At 50.9% G+C, this 21448-nt stretch overlaps 1 protein-coding gene across 4 annotated transcripts in view; it reads right to left on the bottom strand.

The window, feature by feature from the left end:
• The window catches only part of LOC144955621 (vasoactive intestinal polypeptide receptor-like), a 45089-nt gene extending 24948 nt beyond the window's left edge, over nt 1-20141 (bottom strand). Inside the window, exons 1-4 of one of the 4 annotated variants that reach the window (XM_078885820.1) lie at nt 19830-20141; nt 17719-17848; nt 4578-4679; nt 28-131 (exon numbers count right to left, since the gene is read on the bottom strand). In XM_078885820.1, coding sequence (XP_078741946.1) covers nt 28-131; nt 4578-4679; nt 17719-17815 — 303 coding nt within the window. In that variant the 5' untranslated portion in view covers nt 17816-17848; nt 19830-20141. The remainder of the gene's footprint in view (nt 1-27; nt 132-4577; nt 4680-17718; nt 17849-19829) is intronic. The other 3 variants (XM_078885871.1, XM_078885907.1, XM_078885916.1) reach the window with 3 other exon arrangements.
• Between the last annotated feature and the right edge of the window lie 1307 nt (nt 20142-21448).

Genomic DNA, 21448 nt, shown 5'->3' with positions numbered 1-21448 from the left:
CCTGGGGGTGAGAGTCTGGGTACTCACCCGGTCGGGCCCTTCCTCGTTATGGAAGACGTAGCCGCACGCGTGGATGTAGGATGGCTGCGGATCGTCCCATCCGTCGCGCGTGCACGTGTGCGTCACCACACCTGCGCGCGGAGAGCAAAGACAAAGACCCCCGTCTCCGTGTATAGCCTTTAACGGACCGTTGGGGCAAGTGCTTTTAGCGAGTCGGCACCTATGAAGGCCCGCATGGCACACGAGAAGGGTGGTGGGCGTGACCAATACCACGCCCGGCCGCCTTTGTTTTCCCCCCATTGCTGATGTTGACACGCCGCATCAGGTAGGCATTTCAGGCTGAGTCGGCCTAAGGGGAGGCCCAGGACCGGTTTTGGATAATTGTTACTGGGAGTTAGCCGTGAGCGTACATCGAACTGGGGTTTGCTGGATTCGTGGTGCTGCACGCTAACCACTGCGTCACCGCTCCACACACCCCCCCCACACACACTGGGCCATACAGACACACACCAGGAAACACAACCACACTCGCACACAATCTCACACAGACACAGTCTCGATTTGGCAGCTATGTTAGCTGTGAGAGGGAATTGAACTCCGTATTAGTAGCGCAGTACGCTAACCATTCACTCACTACACGATCGCTCTTCGCATTTGATCATAGACACACCGCGTTCACCCAACCTCTCTCTCCCACGAGCCCAAATGTTTCACTTGTCGGTACCACCCTCAGATGGCATATATTTAGCGGTTCTAATTTCTTGATGTAGCCAATATTATTTGGGTCTTTCGGTAAAGTCACGTAGATGGGTTCAAATTAATAAAAATAAAATAAACCAAAAAAACGACGTTTTGATAACAACACAAGCGATCGTCATCAGGAGGGAAAAAGAAGAGGGAACGCTGCTGAGGCAGACTGTTTTAAAGGTCTAAAATGGGTGTAGCCCAAGGGTCATAAAAGAAGTGGGAAGGGCTAGTGATGTCAATGTGAGAAATTAGCTTACTCTTTGGTTCTTTCGGTAAAGTCACGTAGGTAGAAAAATAACACTGGTCAACACACTTTTTCTGCCATAAGGTATTCCAACGGTTTTAAGGTAATTTTGGGGTGTTGATTCCAAATCTGGCATCAGTTTTTGTCAATCACATCAGGTTTTTGAGATATCAAATATTGCATTTTCAATAAAAAACTGCAGAAGAAAAATATTAAATAAATGTGGATATCCACATAAAATTATATTATAAACACACTATCCTAAAAATACAGCATCATATTTTAACACTAAAGCAGTCACTGACTCGCAACAACTTGCAATCATAAGTGACAGAGTTAATTTCGGGTAAAATCAATTAAAATGGGGTATGCCGATAGCATAAAATGAGATGTGATAGAGCAAATCTGAGATCAGATTTGGAATCAGCACCCTGAAATTAGTCTAAAACAGCTGCAAAAGTCCAGGCCAGAAAAAATGTTTTTTTTTGTTGACCAGTGTAAATAGATCACGATGTTTCGATCGCAACACAAGCAATCGTCATCAGGTGGGACAACCACAGCAAGAAAAAACGTCTGAAGTAGGCGAGAGATCTGCCGTGGCACGAGGTTATATAGTAGGCCTCGGCAGAAGGGGGGAGGCGGAGAGAGAAGGGGGGGGGGAAGGAGGTGGGGCAGAAAGTGGACCACCGCGGCAGCGCTGGAGAGACACACACTCGTAACTACGTATGAATAATTATCAGACTTCATCTCTCATTCACGTATCTGTCTCTCAACATAAACCATATAAAAGTATGTTTACACATCTATTTAACAATCGGTGTCTCATCAGCAGAGCCAGGCTTGTTTGAACCAGTGCCGGTTGAACGATCAGCTATTTATAAGCAAGGCCCGGTTTCAGCGTGCAGTGTCTCATCAGCAGAGTCAGACTCTGCTTGAACTGTCAGACGCTGGGGGCAGATCAGCCTCTCGTGGGTCGCTCGTTAGTGGCGAGGCGCGTGAATAACCTTGGCGACAATCGTCTCGAATGTGAGCGACCCAGAGGTCGCAACCGGGTACCCGATACCCGTACCCTAACCGATACCCGGCTACCCGTACCCGGCCGGGTAGGGTACCCGTTTGCGACCCTGGTGCGGCCGGGTACGGGTACGGGTAGACCGTGAGTCACTGGTGAGTAACCGTTTGTCACTCATTTCCCAACGTCTTGTCTATTCTCACAATTCAAGTTCATAGAATCAACCCACCCGCGCCTGCAACATGGCTTCATCCCAGAGGTCGCAATCAGGTACCCAATACCCGTACCCTACCCGTACCCGGCCGGGTACGGGTAGGGTACGGGTACGGCCGGGTACGGGTACCCGTTTGCGACCCTGGTGCGGCCGGGTACGGGTAAGGAATCAAAACCCGTTTGCGACCTCTGGCGCGACCATTCCATGCTCAGAAGCCGCTGCCAAAACGCGCAGGGATAACGTCCCACGTTCAACCACGAGCCTCCCCATTCGATTCCTCACGAAGAGCGGAGTAAAACACTCATCCCACGGGGAAGCTAAGCGCGCAATTCCAGTAGCGCACGGAACGTGTCGCGTTCAAAGAGGACTTTGACGTTGTAATTACTATTGCGCTTCGTATACGCAGTAAAGTCTCAAGACTCGTTTTGTCAGGAGAGTTTTCCCGCATTGCGATGTTTGGCCTGTTCCGTAAAAAAAAGCGAGGGGGTTTGGCTTCGTGTGGGAGGAAAAAAAACCACGGCGCATTCGGGGGGGGGGGGGGGGGTGTCACTTGAATAACAAGTTCTGTTTGGACGGAGCTCACGAACCGACCTTGCTATGCTGCGACTTCCTATACTTCAACCGGGCAGCGTTGACCTACAACACGTGGTATTCCCTGATAGTCTCTTCTCTCATCCAAGTGTTCACCAGGCTCCAACCTGCTAAGCTTGTGAGAGAGTCACGTCCAGGGTGACTTGGTCATGAATGACGAGTGGCGGAGGACGTTTAGGAGAGGGAGTGGATGAGCGGTTAGGTTAGAGTGTTTCGTGAGTTTTCTGCTTTGGTGGTCAATGTTGAGTTGATAACTGATGTTGCACATCTTAGCGCCTTAGTATTGTTTTTCTTCTTCTTGCTTTAAACGTCTCTAACCTTAGATGCATTGCTACAGAAGGATACTGCATCTAAGCTTGACCCAAAGAGTGACCAACGTAAAAGCATAATAAAGGTTGCATACAGAACAAGACCTGGTGATGCAGGCAGTGATGGACAACAACAGGAGAATTCAACGTGTGCTGTTCGGAAAAATACAAGGAACTGGAAAGAGAGGAAGACTTAACAGAGAATCGCTTGACGACGACGACTTAAGAGATTGTTGCCAGAACGAGGTGGAACTACTTGAGCACACTGTCACAATACAGAGAGGAACATGGAAACAAATGACACCGACGGGCTCTCTGTCCATGCATGGATCGCGATGATCAACCCGAGATGAGATTTACTTGTGGAGGCTACTGAATGCCCAAGAGGGTACGATAGCAGCGGAGATGGAGCAATCGGATCAGCTGGCGCGCAGGAGCGAGATGGATTGTGGCTTTATGAGGCCGTGAGTGATGGCGAGCGCGTGAGAAGAGGCCTTACTTCACCCAGCAGTGGATAGGCAGCGTCTAATGATGATGATTGATGATTCTGATGATGATTAAGGCTGACAAAGGTCCTTTAGGGTTGGTGTGGTCAGGACCACCCATGGCCACATTTGTTTCCTTAGTGTAGCTGCTGCTGCTGCTGATAATGCTGTTGTTGATGAAACAGCTACTGATAATATTGATGACAAAACTGCTGCTGCTGCTGCCGATGATTTACTGAAAAGGCTATTACATCCAGTAATGCATTTTTAATGGCAATATTAAAACAGGAGCACTAACGTTTTGCCACCTCAGGCGGGCGGTACCAATTTCTGGTCTGATTAATTGACTTTGTGCTGTGGAGGGTAGGATGGATGAGGGAGGGTGCGGGTGGGTGGAGGGGTGGGTGGGGGGGCGTCTGAGGACATCATAGGTAATCGAACCGTGGTGACAGATCATGCTCGCAGTGTCGGTTCGTGTCTGGTGGCTGAGGAGGAAGTGTACAGGTGGAGTTTGTTATCCACAAATAACTGGAGGCAGGAGAAATGGCTGCTCAACTAAGGCTGCCGCCACGTTTCTTGGAGGCTCATCACAAGGTGGGCGGGCAGCCCCTCCCACTACGCAGATAACCCCGCCCACTACCCAGGTAGCCCCGCCCATTACCCAAGTAGCCCCGCCCATTACCCAGATAGCCCCGCCCATTACCCTGGTAGCCCCTCCCATTACCCGGGTAGCCCCGCCCACCCACGTAGCCCGGCCCATCCAGGTAACTCCGCCCACTGTTCGGATAGCCCCGCCCTTTAGCCCGCTTCTAGAGTCGACTATGGATGGAGCCAGACGTATGAGAACCGGCGATAAAATCTTGACTTTCAAAACAGATCTTCGTCGGGGGAAGGTAGCAAGCAGTCTTTCTGAAACCACCGGGGGGGACTGTCCCGGACGAACCGGGACGTAGTGGTAACCTCATGCGCGCCGCACCCCTCTTTGTGAAGATGGGGATGTCGGGGCAAGTGAGGTTCACCGACTCCCCCAGCGCTGCTGGCGGGAGGCATATCAATCGGTCCCACTCTCCAGGGCAGCCTGTGGGGCAAAGGGGGCGGAGGGGGGGGGGGCGGAGGGGGCGGAGGGGGTGGCGGGGGGGAGGAGGGGGCGGAGGGGGTGTGGAGGAGGCGGAGGGGGGGGGGCGGAGGGGGTGGGGGGAAAACGTCAAGCGGCCAGCAACACACAGCGCCATCATTAAATGTGCAGTCGTATCTTCTTGGTTGCGTTGTGGCCGAAACGTCGTGAGAATTATTTAATTATGTTTTATTTTTATTATTGTATTACTTCCCTTATACGTGACTTTACCGAAAGAACCAAGAAGATGAATCCCTGCAGTCACGAAAGCTTTAAGTCGAAATGTGCAGTCGTGGTTGTTAGGAGTTATTATTGGAAGCTTGTAACAGCACACATGGTCACCGCCTCCAGGCACCCCCCATTCCGCCCCCCCCCCCGTGTGTATGCACGTCAAACTTCTTTCGCACCGTACGTAGCCAACCGCGCAAATCTTCCCGAAGAACAGCAGCTGCCAGGCGGACGGCGATGTGTTCAGCAGAACCGAGTGCGTGATTTACACTCGGCGTTTTACGATGGCGATTTGCGTTGATATCGAGGGAGTCTAAATTGCGAGCCCGTTTTCACGGCAATCCTGCAACTCACGGAGCGGTCCCCTCCAATGTACGCAGCGCCTTTGTCCGGGGCCTCGCCACGCCGTGCGGCTCGCGGGGGATGTTTGACCATACTTCACCACTTTGCTCCGCGTGGGTTGGTGAAGTCTGGTAGCGTAGACGTTGGAGCATTTTTATTGGTTTTACTTATTTATCCAGGAGAGCCACACTTGGTCGTAGGACTATTATTTCAAAAAGGGTCCTGCTGCCAAATTGTTTTTTTTTTTTAATGAAATATGTTTTCACCCAAATAACGATGATGAGTGTTTGTTATACACGTGGGGGATGAAACCAGAGCACCTGGAGAAAAAGCATGTGCGCGCGACGGAGCAAAACTCTATCCCCGTACAGATGGAAACATATGGCGATTAGTCCACTCGCTGTACGGCCTTCTCCTGGAGAGCCTGGGTACGGCTCCTCCTCGATGCCCACGGGAAGGGAGTTTCACACCATCAGCGCGGTGATCCACTAACCCTCGCTGCTTCTTCCACAGTGCTGGATCACAGGCAGTCAGCCATCACCGCCTACACCACGTGTTCATAATGTATGGCGATCACCAGGCTCAAACCAGCTTAGCTTCCGACATCTGAAGAGATCGGGCGCATTGCAGGCATTGTGATCACAGGCCTTCCCAATAACAGCAGCTGGCAAACACAGCGTATGAGTGACGTGACATCTGTGAGTAAGAGGTTCAAGGCTCATTGGATTCCTGCAGTCTAAAAAAACGATTCTGTTGATATGTGTTGATATGTGTCATTCACGGGCTTGATACTAATGTAAAAGCTGCAATTTTCAGTTACAAATCAAACTGTGGATGTATGTAGCGTATAAATGACACTGCATCTCAAGACCCTGTACGAAAACAGTGGGCAGGCTTTTTGACTTTTTTAGAGAGGGTCAGGCACTGCTGTAGGCAGAGGAGATGATGCGGGTCTTGAGCCCGGAGTTTAACGGTGACTGGGAGACGCAGAGGGTGGGGGGGGGCGAGCAATAGGGGCAGCAGACGAGAACCAATGACGTCCCACTGAGTGAAGACGCCTGCTGGAAAGACACTGTTCAGGAGGGTCCTGCATTAGGAATGTTTGGCCAGATCCATTACTGAGCGTGGGCGAGTGCACCCGATTCTTCCCGAAAGACGCATAGGGTGCAGGACTTAATTTGCTAACTTGTCCAGTACATCAAGCAAGCATCAACCATGTCCAATTAATTCAAAGTTCCCATGCGAATGAAACTTCACTTGACAAACGCGAGTCTCTACTAATGCGGTGTTGTTCACTAGTTTTCAGAGGGGGGGGGGGGGCCCACTTTCGGCAATGAGACATCATCGTTGGCAGAGGTGGGACAAAGTCATTGTTATGCAAGTCCAAGTCGAGTCGCAAGTCATCAAATTCATGACTCGAGTCTGACTCGAGTCCAAGTCACATGACTCGAGTCCACATCTCATAGGTGGGACAAAGTCATTGTTATGCAAGTCCAAGTCGAGTCGCAAGTCATCAAATTCATGACTCGAGTCTGACTCGAGTCCAAGTCACATGACTCGAGTCCACATCTCATAGGTGGGACAAAGTCATTGTTATGCAAGTCCAAGTCGAGTCGCAAGTCATCAAATTCATGACTCGAGTCTGACTCGAGTCCAAGTCACATGACTCGAGTCCACATCTCATAGGTGGGACAAAGTCATTGTTATGCAAGTCCAAGTCGAGTCGCAAGTCATCAAATTCATGACTCGAGTCTGACTCGAGTCCAAGTCACATGACTCGAGTCCACATCTCATAGGTGGGACAAAGTCATTGTTATGCAAGTCCAAGTCGAGTCGCAAGTCATCAAATTCATGACTCGAGTCTGACTCGAGTCCAAGTCACATGACTCGAGTCCACATCTCATAGGTGGGACAAAGTCATTGTTATGCAAGTCCAAGTCGAGTCGCAAGTCATCAAATTCATGACTCGAGTCTGACTCGAGTCCAAGTCACATGACTCGAGTCCACATCTCATAGGTGGGACAAAGTCATTGTTATGCAAGTCCAAGTCGAGTCGCAAGTCATCAAATTCATGACTCGAGTCTGACTCGAGTCCAAGTCACATGACTCGAGTCCACATCTCATAGGTGGGACAAAGTCATTGTTATGCAAGTCCAAGTCGAGTCGCAAGTCATCAAATTCATGACTCGAGTCTGACTCGAGTCCAAGTCACATGACTCGAGTCCACACCTCTGATCGTTGGTGAGGGCCGCCGCACATTTGACACCATTGGGGGTTTGACAGCAGCACGATGATGTTTGGGAGCCGCACGAGATACCACCAGGGGCCGCGACAGTGACCCCCGGGGGTCTTGCAATGAAGAGCACCGCTCTCATTGGCACAACGCTGCGGGCCGACGCTCTGGGCAGCAGAGTGCCGTGCAGCTTGCCCCCATTGCTATAATGTGACTCTACGCTCTCCAAGTTCGCAAAACCCGCATTTATTTATTGAGTTCCGTGCTTGAGGCCGGGGACTCCGAAGAGTTGGAGCTCTCCGCTGATTGGATGATTTGCTCCTCGCGGGGGGGTGGAAGGGGGGGGGGGTGTGACGAGAGGTGCGACGGGAACCCCCAAGACTCCCATTGACCAGCGTGGTGAAGTATGGTCATATGACCCTCCACGTCCCGCACGGCGTTGGAAGTCGAACTGCCCCAGCAGTGGATTGGCAAAGGGGCTTGGACGTGTGCTGTACGTGGGAGCAAGGGCGCGGGGCAACGAGACACGGCCAGAGAAGCGGCTACAAAGTCCACGCCGGCGTTTCTGCTCCCCCGGGTGATAGCAACGCGTTCCCTGTGGGTTCAACGAGTCGTGGAATGCACACGCAGTGGCTTCATCATCAGCGCTTTCTCACACGGAGACCCACGCACTCCCACACAGAGACACACACACTCGCACCCATACGCTCACATAAAGACCCGCAGACTCACAGAGTTACACACTCACATATAAACCCACATACTCACACGGAGACCCATATACGCACAAACTCATATAGAGATCCGTACAAACACACACAGAGCCATATACTCACACATAAAATCATAGACTCAAACATGGACCCATAGACTCAAATATAAACCCATAGACTCACACATAAATCCATACATTTACACATACACTCATGGACTCACACATCAACTGATATAATCACACACAAACCCATAAACTCACACTTAAACCCATAGACTCATACAACCCACAGTCCATTATCATCACCGGCATCATCATTTGCATTTCCAGCATCGTCACCAGTAGCATCATCGTCGTCGTCATCATCATCAAATATTGGCTTGAAATTCAAATTAGCGGTGAATCGCACACACGCATCACCCGATACGGGAAAATCCGGGGCGGCGTCTCGGTGTCATAGCTCATGATTGATTCTCGACTGCACTTGTCACCGTCAATGTTTAACGTTGACTTGATTCTCTAGCTGAGGCAATGCATTACGTAAACGCGTGTACAGCAGTACCGTGTCCGTATTAACGTGTCCGTGTCAGCTTATGTCGAATGTTAATGCTGCGCCTGCCTTTTGGAGAGTTATGATCACGTAATCAATATCCGGCCTCCCAAAGGTCAATTTCCGTTAGTTTATTATTTTTTCGCAAGCACGTGTGGACACTTATAACAACCAAATACTCTAAACGCATGCCTCTAAATGTGAAAGGAATCCACACGACCACGGGGAGAACATGCAAACTCCAAATATAAAGACGTTAGGGTCGGGATCGAACCCACAACATCCTGTATACCAGGCGAGGTAGTTAACATCTCGCCACCGTGGCAGGAAACCGAAGATCCCTGGGGAAAACCCCCCATGGATACGAGAGGAGTGACCCTAAACACTACCGTGTTCCGGCCATACCTGGACACCCCACGCCTACAACACCTGGCAAGCCGCGGTAGTCACCCATTCAGCCACTAACCAGGCTCAAAACCCACTTAGATTTCTGAGATAAAACGCATTTGCGCACAGGCAGGGCGATTAGGCCACTGTGATAATCATCATCGCCATTGCTAATTTGGAGTGGAGCGGTGGCGCAGTGGTTAGCAAACCATGTTATGAACAGGGCAACCTAAGTTCGATTCCCAGCCACGGCTAATCCCACCACCACCACCACCGCCGCCATCTCTTGGCAACACCTCGGCGCCCAACCCACATCTACAACGCCTGGCAAGCCCCAGTGGTCAATCATGCAGCCACTAACCAGGCTCAGCTTGCTTAGCTTCCGAGATCACACTCGATCCTCCGCGCCTTTTAAGACTAAACCGCTCTGCCCGCTCGATGACGCCGTCGTTCGTGGTGCAACAAAGCGCAGAGAACAACAACAGCATTGCTGGTGATGTAGTTTCGTTCACGATAGGTTAAATTAAACGAAACAAAAAAAAATTAACCCGTAAAAACAAAGTTTTTCACTATAAATCCTTTATATGGGCCACAACCCAGCCCACATTGGTCTTTGAAACGGGCGGCTAGAGTCCTCTCGTCCTCTGGCTTGAGATGGCTGCCACCTATGGGTCAGATGATTGCCTGCCACCATTAAGCAATTGGTAATTAAATATAAAAAAAAATTCCTAAAATGTTGAAAATTTTGGAACATTTTTTTACGAAAATAAATTGTCACGCACAACGAGTCTGTGTGCAAAATGTCAGCTCGATTGGATCACGGGAAGTGGGTTAAAACATGACCGAAAGATTTGCACGGTCGTAAGCACGCAAGCAAGCAAGCAAGTTAACTTAATATAAAGGATTTAAAAAGATGCAGAGATTCAAAGGCAATTAGCAAAACGCAGCTAAATTATAACTACATTAACCTCCCCCCTCTGGTCTTCGCACCTGCATGGCTAACATTGATTACATCACCATTGATTATTGTTTTTTTACCCTTCTATCTGGCAACAAAACTGACACCTTTTTTACAAGGAGTCATGTTTGCATAGACCACAATACCTGCAGCCATAATGCAAACAAAAAACATAACTCTGATAATGTATGCACTGTCATTGAAGTTGATTGGTCCACACCCGAGACAGCTTTCCTTAGAGCCTATTCTCACATGGGTTGGACCAGATGATGCTAAAAGGCGCACAACTCAAAGACAATGCACCATCAGAGTATGAGAGCTCGGGGTAAGCATTTACACCATTGGAACCTCATTTGCCAGTAAAAAAATATGATAATTGTTTTTTTACCCTTCTATCTGGCAACAAAACTGACGCCTTTTTTTACATGGAGTCATGTTTGCATAGACCACAATACCTGCAGCCATAATGCAAAAAAATGCGTCAGTTTTGTTGCCAGATGGAAGGGTAAAAAAAAAACAATTATCATAATTTTTTTACTGGCAAATGCGGATCCAATGGTGTAAATACATCACCATTGTTCGATTAAAGACCGGAAGAGGAGGTCTTCTTCACATTGCAGCTCGTCGCCTGATGAAGCTGGTTGTTGTCATCACGAGCGAAACGTCACAGTACTCGAGTTGTTCATGTTGTGTGTTTACCGTCCAAACACACACCGGAAGTACTGACGTAGTTCCCAATTGGTATGTTCAGTTTACGCGACGAACCTTACTAATTGGCTGCGTCGGGTGGTGGCGGGTTTAACGACACATTCATTTTTACGCGATCTAACTCCCAAAAAAAACCCCCCCTATATTATGGAAGTCCTAATTTGTTTGTAACCTGCTGTATACCTGCTTTGTTTGTGCACACGTAGCCCTCTCTGCGTGTGTGATGCGGCTCTCGAAACTACTTCGGTGAAAGACAAAACACGAAAAAGTGTCTCATTCTTCTTCTTTGTGTGCTAAACGGAACTAACGACCCCCCCCTCCTTTCCCACTCCCCCCTCGTCCCACTCCCCACTCTTTCCACTACCCCTCCAGCCACCCCGCCCCTCTCCTACCCCCGTCTCCAGCCACCCCCTCTCCCCCCCCTCTCCCCCCCCTCCCACCACCCCCCTCTCCCACCACCCCCCTCTCCCACCCCCCCTCTCTCACTAACCCCCCTCTCCCGCCACCCCCCCTCTCCCACCACCCCACCTCTCCCCCCCCCTCCCACCACCCCCCCTCTCCCACCACCCCCCCCCCTCTCCCCCCCCTCCCACCACCCCCCTCTCCCACCACCCCCCCCCCCTCTCCCACCACCCCCCCCCCCATCTCCAGCCCCCCCCCCTCCACAATCTTCCCGCTCCCAATCGAAGACGCCCGATGGCGACACCGGTGTGCGGCGAAGCGTGGACGATCGCTCTCCTTCGTCTTCTTCTTACGTACTGCTGCTGCTGCTGCTGTTAGATGCAGAACAAACGACTTGCACTGTCACGTGCAGGTAGTCAGTCTCAAGCCAAACGACGGCCGCGTCACGAGTTGTAGCAGGAGGAGTGTATCGTCGCTGTGACGTCACCTCCTCGGTGTTTGTGGATCGGGGCATTGCGTCGTCACGCGTTGCACGGTCTCTGCTCTGGGTGACGGCAGTAGGACACGACTGGAGGGTTTTACATGTTCGGTTTGTGCGACAAGCAAGGCCGTAGCCGTAGCCATGGAGTCAACATTGGGGGGGGACCAAATCTTCCAGGGTGTCTGGGGGTCCCAACCCGTAAAAATAGCAAAATTGAAAATTTTTCTGTCTAAAATATCAAAAAATTCACTAACACATTGGATGGACTTTTATTTTTTATTTTTTACAATAATGTCTAATAGTGTATTGTATTAGATTGCTCTGTTTTTTTTTTACCATTTCTTGTTTTATTGTATGTAATGGCAGAGATTAGGGATTAATAAAGTACAACCACAACCACAATCATATAAACATAAATCTATGCATTGATTTATATGAAGACAAGTCCAGATATTGTGGCCAAGGTTTAGCAAATTATTGTTTTTATTTACATAGTATCGCAATTTTTTATAGCAATATATTGGGGGGGGGGGCATTTTGAGCATATTTGAATATCGGCGACAAGCGTGTGGTTTAGGGTGGACCATGAGCTTCGTGGGAGACCAAATGGTCGGTGGCAGAGAGTGGTGGCGTGCTCGATCGTGAAAGTCGCTTCTCGGTTTCCTTCGATGCTTTATGTATTATTGGAGGAATAAACGTGCATTGCGCAATGCACAAAGACAAAGGTAAAGACCTCCCCCGCCCACCACCACCATAACCACCATAACCACCACCCTATAGCCTTCACAGACTTGTTGGAGCAAGTTGCCTTGAGCGAGCATCTGTGAAGGCTGGGCACGATACACGAGGAGGGGAGGGGGGCAAGTAGAAGATGTCACGCTCGGGCCGACCGCTGTTGTAATGTTTACGCACACCGACCACACCAGGTATTCGTTTAAGGCTGAGTCGACCTTCGTGAAAGCCCAGGACCGGTTCAGATATTCAACGCTGATGGGCACTGAGCTCGCGGTTCCCCGGGTTCGTAGCACAGCGTTGCGAGCCAATTACACTTAGTGCTTCAAACAAAGACAAAGATTCAATTTGGAGCTTTCGTGACTGCAGGAATTATTATTTGGTTCTTTCGGTAAAGTCACGTATAAAGATAAAATAATAAATTAGATTAAATACTAGCATACGACGTTTCTATTGCAACACAAGAAATCATCATCAGGTATAAATTAAATAGAAACACAAATCTAGTATACTTAGAAATGTAATGTAATACAACAGAGAGTCGGATAACATAACAGTCAACACCCTATCTGGTTGATTACGTTCTTCCTGAGAATGCTAAATTTGAGGAAAGACAAAGATCCCCCGTATAGCCCGACACAGACTATTGGGGCAAGTGCTGTTAGCGAGTAGCACCTATGAAGGCCGGCACGGCGCACAAGGTGGCCAACGCCACGCGGTGATATTTACACACCGCATCAGGTACTCATTTGAGGCTGAGTCGACCTAGGGGATGCCCATTACCGATTCAGATTATCGTCGCTCTTATTGGCGTTGAGCGGCAATCTAACTCGTACTGCCGGGGTCGTAGTGCAGTGCGCTAACAGTTACACGACTGCTACTAACACGCGCAAATTAACACACACACACAACCCGCACTGCAATACAGCCCCTCGATCGAACCACGGCTTGATGAAGGCATTGCCCCACGCGGTGTCGTTTGACCGTACTTCATTTGATCATACATCAGCACGGGCTCAGATTTCACGATTATTGTCACTTGCACACTGATGCTAGTTTAGTTAGTTGGCCTCGACCAGGAATTGAACTCCCGGAAAAGCTGGGTTCATCGTGCAGTGCTCTAACCACATCGCCATCGCACCGTGCCTGGGCTAAAACGGCAAGGGCAATTGGTAGTTCACGCGGCCACTCGTCACCAAGCCGAGTCTGGGAATCGAGGAGCCTCCCACGGACGGGAAGATCCAGGGCACGAGGAAGGGGCGAGCCTTTGAGCGTGCGGGTCGCTCTGTGTCGCCGATTTCTACCCATAAGCCTCTGCTTTCCACGGACACCCGAGGTTCAACAGCGGATTATAACAGGCACTGCCTAAATACACAAACAACGGCATGCACAGACCTGTACGCGCAACACGATGTGGATTTACATAGCGAATAGACGCGACTGCGTAACAAGACACTGCGCAGAAATCGCGAGAAGATATATATAAGAGAGACGAACAACGCGCATGTCCTCTGGACGTGTCCCTCCCTCCCTCTCTCCAAGCATCCAGTCAGCCAGGCAGTTCGGCAGCCAGCCAAAACCTCGTGTCAATATACTATACCTGTCTTAAGAACGAGGCGGTTGGGTTACAGGCAGAGGTGTGGGGGCAGGGGAGGAGGGCTGGAGGCATTGAGCGTGGTATTTAACAGCAGGTGGAAGGCAGCTCGCCACTCTGGCGACAGCGGAGGGAGAAATTACGAGTTTAGCCTCGAACAGGCGCGGTCCAAATGGAATGCGAATGTCAAATAAAGTCTCAGACGAGCCGACGCTGTTCACGAGCCCAGCAAATATGAACAGGGCTGACACTGACGCGAGCGAGCGAGAGAGAGAGAGAGCGAGAGAGAGAGAGAGAGTGACCGAGAGAGTGAGCGAGAGAGTGACCGAGAGAGTGAGCGAGAGAGTGACCGAGAGAGTGAGCGAGAGAGTGAGCGAGAGGTGGGGGTTTACATAAAGCTAAGTAAAAAAAATGACGAAATGATGAACGAAACAAAGTGCCGAATACACCGAGCATCTTCTTGTTTCCACTGATCGTAAAAAAAGAGAGAGAGGAGGAGGAGGAGGAGCGAGGCCGTGATCGCAGGGCGTGCCCACGCTAGAGATCGCCACGCGTTGCTGCAGAGCGCAGCGCAGACGGGAAGCTGGTGGGCGAGACGCGATACGCAAACATCCCTGGCGTCTGGGACTTCTCAAAGTCGAGAGTCGAGTCCAGAGAATTCCTATTTGGGGTGGCGAGGGGAGGCGAGAAGGCGTCTGACGGCGTCATCGCCTTCATTATGCTCCCCATCTCTCTCGCTCTCTCTCGCTCTCTCTCCAAAGCGCGCTTCGCCTTGCGCGCGAACATTTACACGTGCGCGAAACTGCCCTGTTGGTGTCACGACGGTCGTGTTAATGGGTGCACCACGGCAGAGTCGATCGGCAGGTCTCGCGTTGGCCTGCGTAGAAGAGTAGACCAAACACCCTCTCGACCGTACGCAAATAATGTCAGTGAGTACTGCCAATTAGGGGTCGGCACGGTTTGAACCGACTCAAACTGGTTTCAAATTGAGCAATCCAAACCAAACCAGCGACGACTGAACCAAACCAAACCAAAACCAAACCAAACTAAGCTAAACCAAACCTCTTAAGTTGGCTTGAACCAAACTAGTTTGAGCCGGTTCCACCCTGTCCGAGCTAAACCGAGTCGGTTTTCGTAGCCCCAAACCAAACCGAACCAGTTCAAACAGAGCCAAACCAAACCGATTTGGTTCGGTTCAAACCGCGGTTTGGTGGTTTGAGCCAAACCGTGCCGACCCCTACTGCCAATGGTGATATTGATTCAGGAGAGTTTCACTCAATCGCGTGGCTCATTCTCGGGACGGTCCGGCACTGGGATGTTTGAGACAATGCCGGTTTGCTCCACGTGGCAGGAAACTGGATGACCCCAATAATGCCGTGACTCACACGAGGTCCGCGCAGACGGGTTCGCGGTCCACAATGCGATTCCGCTGCCGTCACGTGGCCGCGTAGCAGCGGCCCACGGGGGTTTGCGAATTTTAACAAATCCGTCCGCGATTCACCAACCCTTTCGCCTCCAAGCGTGCGATATCAAAAACTCCCACTGCAGGGCACAGACGTTCCCCCGTCCAGATCGCGCCCGCGTGTCGACTTCCCACAGAAGGACGCGAGCGAGATCCTCCATGGGAAAAGTCGTGAGACTCAGTTGTGAGCTCCTGATGTATAATAAACTATGAACTCGACGATTTTTATTTGAACGGGTAAAGCCGATTGACCTCTATAGCTCTCTTTCAGAAGCGAACCGGCCATCCGAAATTATTGCTCAACGAAACGGTTTTTTTATCACGTGGAAACTTATAGCAGCCAAATACTCTTAACGCGTGATGTTGATTCTAAATGTGGAGGGAAAAAAATTAACCCGTAAAAACAAAGATTTTCACTATAAATCCTTTATATGCGTGTTCAATGGGCCACAACCCAGCCCACATTGGTCTTTGAAACGGGCGGCTAGAGTCCTCTCGTCCTCTGGCTTGAGATGGCTGCCACCTATGGGTCAGATGATTGCCTGCCACCATTAAGCAATTGGTAATTGAATATTAAAAAAAAATCCTAAAAAGTGTAACATTTTGGAAAAAAAATTTTCACGAAAATAAATCGTCACGCACAACGAGTCTGTGTGCAAAATGTCAGCTCGATTGGATCACGGGAAGTGGGTTAAAAAACGACCGAAAATTTGCACGGTCGTAAGCGCGCAAGCAAGTGATCTTAATATAAAGGATTTAAAAAGCGGAGGACCCGGAGAAAAAACCACACGACCACGAGGAGAGAGAGACAAGCAAACTCAAAATATACAGCAGCAGGCGTCAGAGTCGGGATTGAACCCACGACCTCCTGCATACCAGGCGAGGGAGGTGACATCTCATTGCCACCACGGCGCCTTACGTTACGTTAGCATAGTTATCAGAGTCCGATAGAAATCACATTAATCGATTCTTTAATCGTGACCCAAAATCTTACCAATTCAGCTAATTACCGGAAGAGTGAATCACCGGCAACGAATCCTGTCGAGTTTTCGATCTCGGTTCAGTTGCGAAGCGCCGGGCTTGCAGCCAAATAAGGCAAAGCGATAGCGGCACGGACAGCACGAGGAACAGCACAGCAGACACGGCGCAGCAGGCGCACAGCAAAGACATCGTAGCACAGACACAGGTCACAAACAACTACAGGGTCCCGTTCGCCGCTAAGTGGCGCGGACGCCACCACGGCGCTTGTGCCAGGCAAGGTGCACTTCGAGGCCACGTGAAGTGTCTGTCGAAGGCTCGCTGGCCATGTGCCAATGAGTTGACTTGACTAAGATGACCGGCAAGAAAAAGACAAAGATCCCCCGTATAGCCTGTGACAAATCTAGAATTAAGGGGGAGGCGACTTTGCGAGAGAGACAACGCTACTTGAGCCGGCATTGACCAGGTGGGGGGGGGGGGCAAGTGGGTCAATGTCCACGGCGTTTGCGATGGCGTCGAGACGTGAAATCGATGAGAACGGCAGCGATAAAAGAGTGACAAGGACGCGCAGCACGGTGTCCGTTTGTGTTGCGGAACAAAGGGTAAAGGAGCAGGCCCTGCAATGTCTCGCTCACACCCCTGCTAGCAGAAGAGTCCTCCAGTCGAGGGCTCTGGAGAGCTTCCTCTCGACTGTACTTTGCCATAATCTTCCACAATGGGCAAACCTCTTGCAAGAGCTTGGACTAGGTGTGCGTGTATGTTGAACTTATTTCGTACCGTAGGTAGCCAACACGTAACCCCGATCACACGTAACTCGCCGATTTGCCCACTAACTGTGGTGAACTCATTTATAAAGGCGGAGGGAGCGGGGTGCGGGGGAGGGGAGGGAGGGAGGGGGCGTTCAAGATACTCGCATTATTGTTTCACCTGCCGCGCCAAGAGATCAAATCGAACCGGTGACCGATGTGCTATCGATCACACCGCGTTAGCAGCAGCAGCAGCAACAGCAATAGCACGTGATCTGTTCAGAATCAGAATAGTTATTTATGCTGCAGAAATCCGATGAGCTATGAAGCTCTTTTTCCACAGGTGTCCAGTCGGGGCAGGTCAGAACGTTACAACAACAAACGATACAAAAACACAAACAAGCACACACACAGTGAAGTCTTTTTCATGTAACAAGCACCGAAATTACTTGATCGAGCCGAGTGTTTGTTGAGCGCGTGTCCGTACCGTGCCCTCGAGTGGCGTTCCACTCGTGGCGCAGCTGCTGGAGGCACGACTCCATGGCCAGCTCCAGCATCAATTTCGTCTCGCACTCGGGGTACATGGCGACTGCTTCTGTGGGGAGACACCGCTACCGCTACCGGGATGGTGAACGGAGCGCGGCGCGGAATAGCTGAGCGGGCAGTGCGGACAACGGATGATGGTGGCGATGATGATGGTGGTGGTGGTCATAAATGCTGATTTTTATGATGATAGTCGTGAGACGGGGCAGAGAAAACAATGTAACCGCAGGCGATGGTGATGATGATGATGATGTGATCTTTTAACGGCTCAGAAAACTCAAAGCATATAGCACTCAGGAGCGCAGATAATGATGATGATTGTGAGAAGGAGCAGAGAGCACTAGGGACCACAGATGATGGCGATGGTGATGATGTGATCTTTTTACGGCTCAGAAAACTCACAGCAGATAGCACTCAGGAACGCAGATAATGATGATGATGATGATGATCGTGAGAAGGAGCAGAGAGCACAAGCAATCGCCGATGTTAGCGATGACAGCGACGATGATGATGATAATGTGATCTTCTTACGGCTGATGTTGATGTTAAGCAACAACTGTAGTTTTGCATGGAGGTGGTTCAACCAGACGATTGCGTCCGGAATAGAGGAATGCATCGCTGTGATGATGCCTCCTTCATGTAGATATCTACGTTAGTCTACGTGTCGCTTTGTGCGAGTCTACGAGTCTCAGTGTGACTCTATGGATCTCCGTCTTTCTCTGTCGTGTGATGGATGAGCAACAGATGTAATTTACATGGAGGGAGGGAGTTGAGCCGGATGATTGCGTCAGGGGTAGCGGAGTTGTGAATCCTCGCTGTGACGATGCCTCATTCGCAGTTGTGTCGGTGAACACAGTCGCATGCAGGACAGTTTTAAATTATCAATTATTGCAGCAGCAGCATCATTATCAATAAGTATCCGCATCATCATCATCACCAGGTATCCTCATCAGCAACAAGTATTTGCATCATCATCACCAAATATCTACATTATCATCACCAAGTATCATCATCATCATCATCCAGTATCTTCATCATCATCATCAAGTATCCACATCATAATCAGGCATCCGCATCTGCTGCTTCTGCCATGGTTTGTGCAGTGGATGCGGCGGTCCAGGGTTGTGGCCCAGCAGCCTGGCTACGATGATAACGATGCACGTGTGTCGACTCTTTTCGCACCCCTACGTAGCCACCAACCGTGCTAATCGGAGGTGCAGGGGAAGTTTTCAATCCAGATGTAAAAGATGATGATCATAGGGCACACAGAAGCTCAGATGAAGATAGCAGCTGTGATACTGAACACACAATTACATTAATTACTACTATTATTACGCGTATTTAACCAGGAAAGCCTCGCGGAGACTCACGACTCGATTTGAGGATGGTTTCGCCAAATAGTAGATGGTGATGATGATCTTTTAAAAGGTTATCATAATCATCTTTATTCGCCATGTAAATAATGCTACGTGTTGCCATCTATGGGTTGTGCAGCGCTACGGGCAGACGCAATTGATGCTTTTGCTAATAATACTTGAGTCGACAGATGATAACACGGATGATGATAAATTTGACAGTAGCACGCGGCATAGCAGACGATTATGATGAGTTTGATCCATGGAAAAGGTTGTCGCGTCATTCCTAATAGTGCCCATATACAAACGGTACGAATGAAATTTCGTCAGCTCAGAAGGAAATGAGAGAGAGAGCAGCAGATGATGGTGAGAAAGAATGATGAAATGATGATCATGTTGAGCAGACATAACAGCAGATGATGATCACGGTAGTTATCATATGACCACGATGATGACCACGACGATGAAGTTCAAAGTACGCGGAACAGCTGATGATGATGATGAGCAGCAGCGCGACGCATGTCAGTACAGATAAGCAGAGAGCGCACAGACCAACGGCATGACCGTGGGGGGGGGGCACGCAGTACGCACGAGAAGGCAGTACACATTAGAGAACACGCATGGTCATGGTGACGATGACAATAGCCGTCACGGTGACGGTGACAATGATCGTATCGCCATATCGCAAGAAAACGCTCACCTCTGCAGTGCACTCGGCTCTCTCCGCGTCTCGCTCTTCTCCACGGGTACCTCTTCTCTCCACGGGTACCACTTTTCTCGCGTCTATCTTTCGTCTCCACGCGTATCGCTCCCCCGTGTACACAGCTAACCGAGTTCACCACCCCGTGCACCACTCCCCTAGTTCATCACGATCCGATTTCAACTGCGCCCTTCCTTCAACGCTCCCCACTCTCCATATCTCAGCCCGATTACCACTACCCCCCCCAGACGCTCGCGCGCCACTCCCTTTAAACACCACGGATGCGAGTTTGCCGCTCACCACTCCGCATCACTCCCCACCTGGTCCACCACTACCCCCCCCCTCCGCCCCCTAGTTCATCACTACCCGTCAGCACAACTCCGTCTCTCTCCACGCGCGCGCCGCTCCCCCTCCACGTGTTCCACTGCTCACGTCCACCACCACAACTCCCCCGACACCACTCGATCGACGCGCGCCACCACTCTCAGTAAACACCACGATCCTAATTCACCCTCCCCCACACTCTCTCTCTCTCCACCGCGCTCGCTCGCTCTCTCTCCCCGAACACCACTTCCCCTCCACGTTCACCGCTCTACTCGAGTGCCACTCTCTCTCGAATGACGCTCACTCTCCTCCCGCACGCACGCGAGCACGCCAGCCAGCCAGCCAGCCCGCCGGGGTTCACAGTCCGTCCGCCAGGGGGAGCGACTCGGCCCGGCTGATCTCACGAGCGGTGTGCAGGACACACACACGTGTACACCGGAGACCGTTCTGAGCGCGCTCGACTTTCCCGAGGAGAGAGGTGGGGTGGTGGTGGTGGTGGTGTAGGGGGAGGGCGAAGGAGACGGGGGAGGGATCGAGATGAAATGCAAGAGGAATACGAATGGAGAATTATAATGATGAAATGAAGGGGACTGAATGACGATGAGAATTATGATGGAGACGTGGGGAGAAGTTGGAGAGCGGTGGGGACGTGGTTGAGTGAACGACAGAGAAGGGAGCGTGGACCGAGAGCGCTCGATGTAGTCTTCGTGAGCAGAGAGACGCACAGATGGAGAGAGATACGCAGAGACAGGCGGGAAGAGAAACACACGGGCACACACACATATATGCATAGATACACACACGGGGAAGCACAAATCGATACAGAGGGAGAGAGATCGGTGCACTGAAGTATATGTATGGAGAGAAACACGCGGTGAGCAGCGAGCAACCGCACGTCCCTGGCGCTCACGACCTCGGTTGCGTTTTCAAGATTCTCAGGGAGACAAGGCGAGGGGAGCGGGAACCCCGGACCCCGAGGGAGTGCGAGGTTTACAGAGCGGTCAGCTGCGTCAAATCCATCGGTCACCCTCCCCACTCTCCCCCTCCCCCCGCTCGTCATCCCCCCTCTCGTCATCCTCCTTCCCCCTCTCGCCATCCCTCCCTCCCCCTCTCGTCATCCCCCCTCTCATCATCCCCCCTCCCCCCTCTCGTCATCCCTCCCTCCCCCCTCTCGTCATCCCTCCCTCCCCCCTCTCGCCATCCCCCCTCCGCCCTCTCGTCATCCTCCCTCCCCCCTCCCGTCATCCCTCCCCCTCTCGCCATCCCCCCTCCGCCCTCTCGTCATCCTCCCTCCC

This window comes from Lampetra fluviatilis, chromosome 1 (assembly GCF_964198595.1).
Source record: "Lampetra fluviatilis chromosome 1, kcLamFluv1.1, whole genome shotgun sequence".
NCBI lineage: Eukaryota > Metazoa > Chordata > Hyperoartia > Petromyzontiformes > Petromyzontidae > Lampetra > Lampetra fluviatilis.
This window is presented reverse-complemented; position numbering and strand designations above follow the sequence as displayed.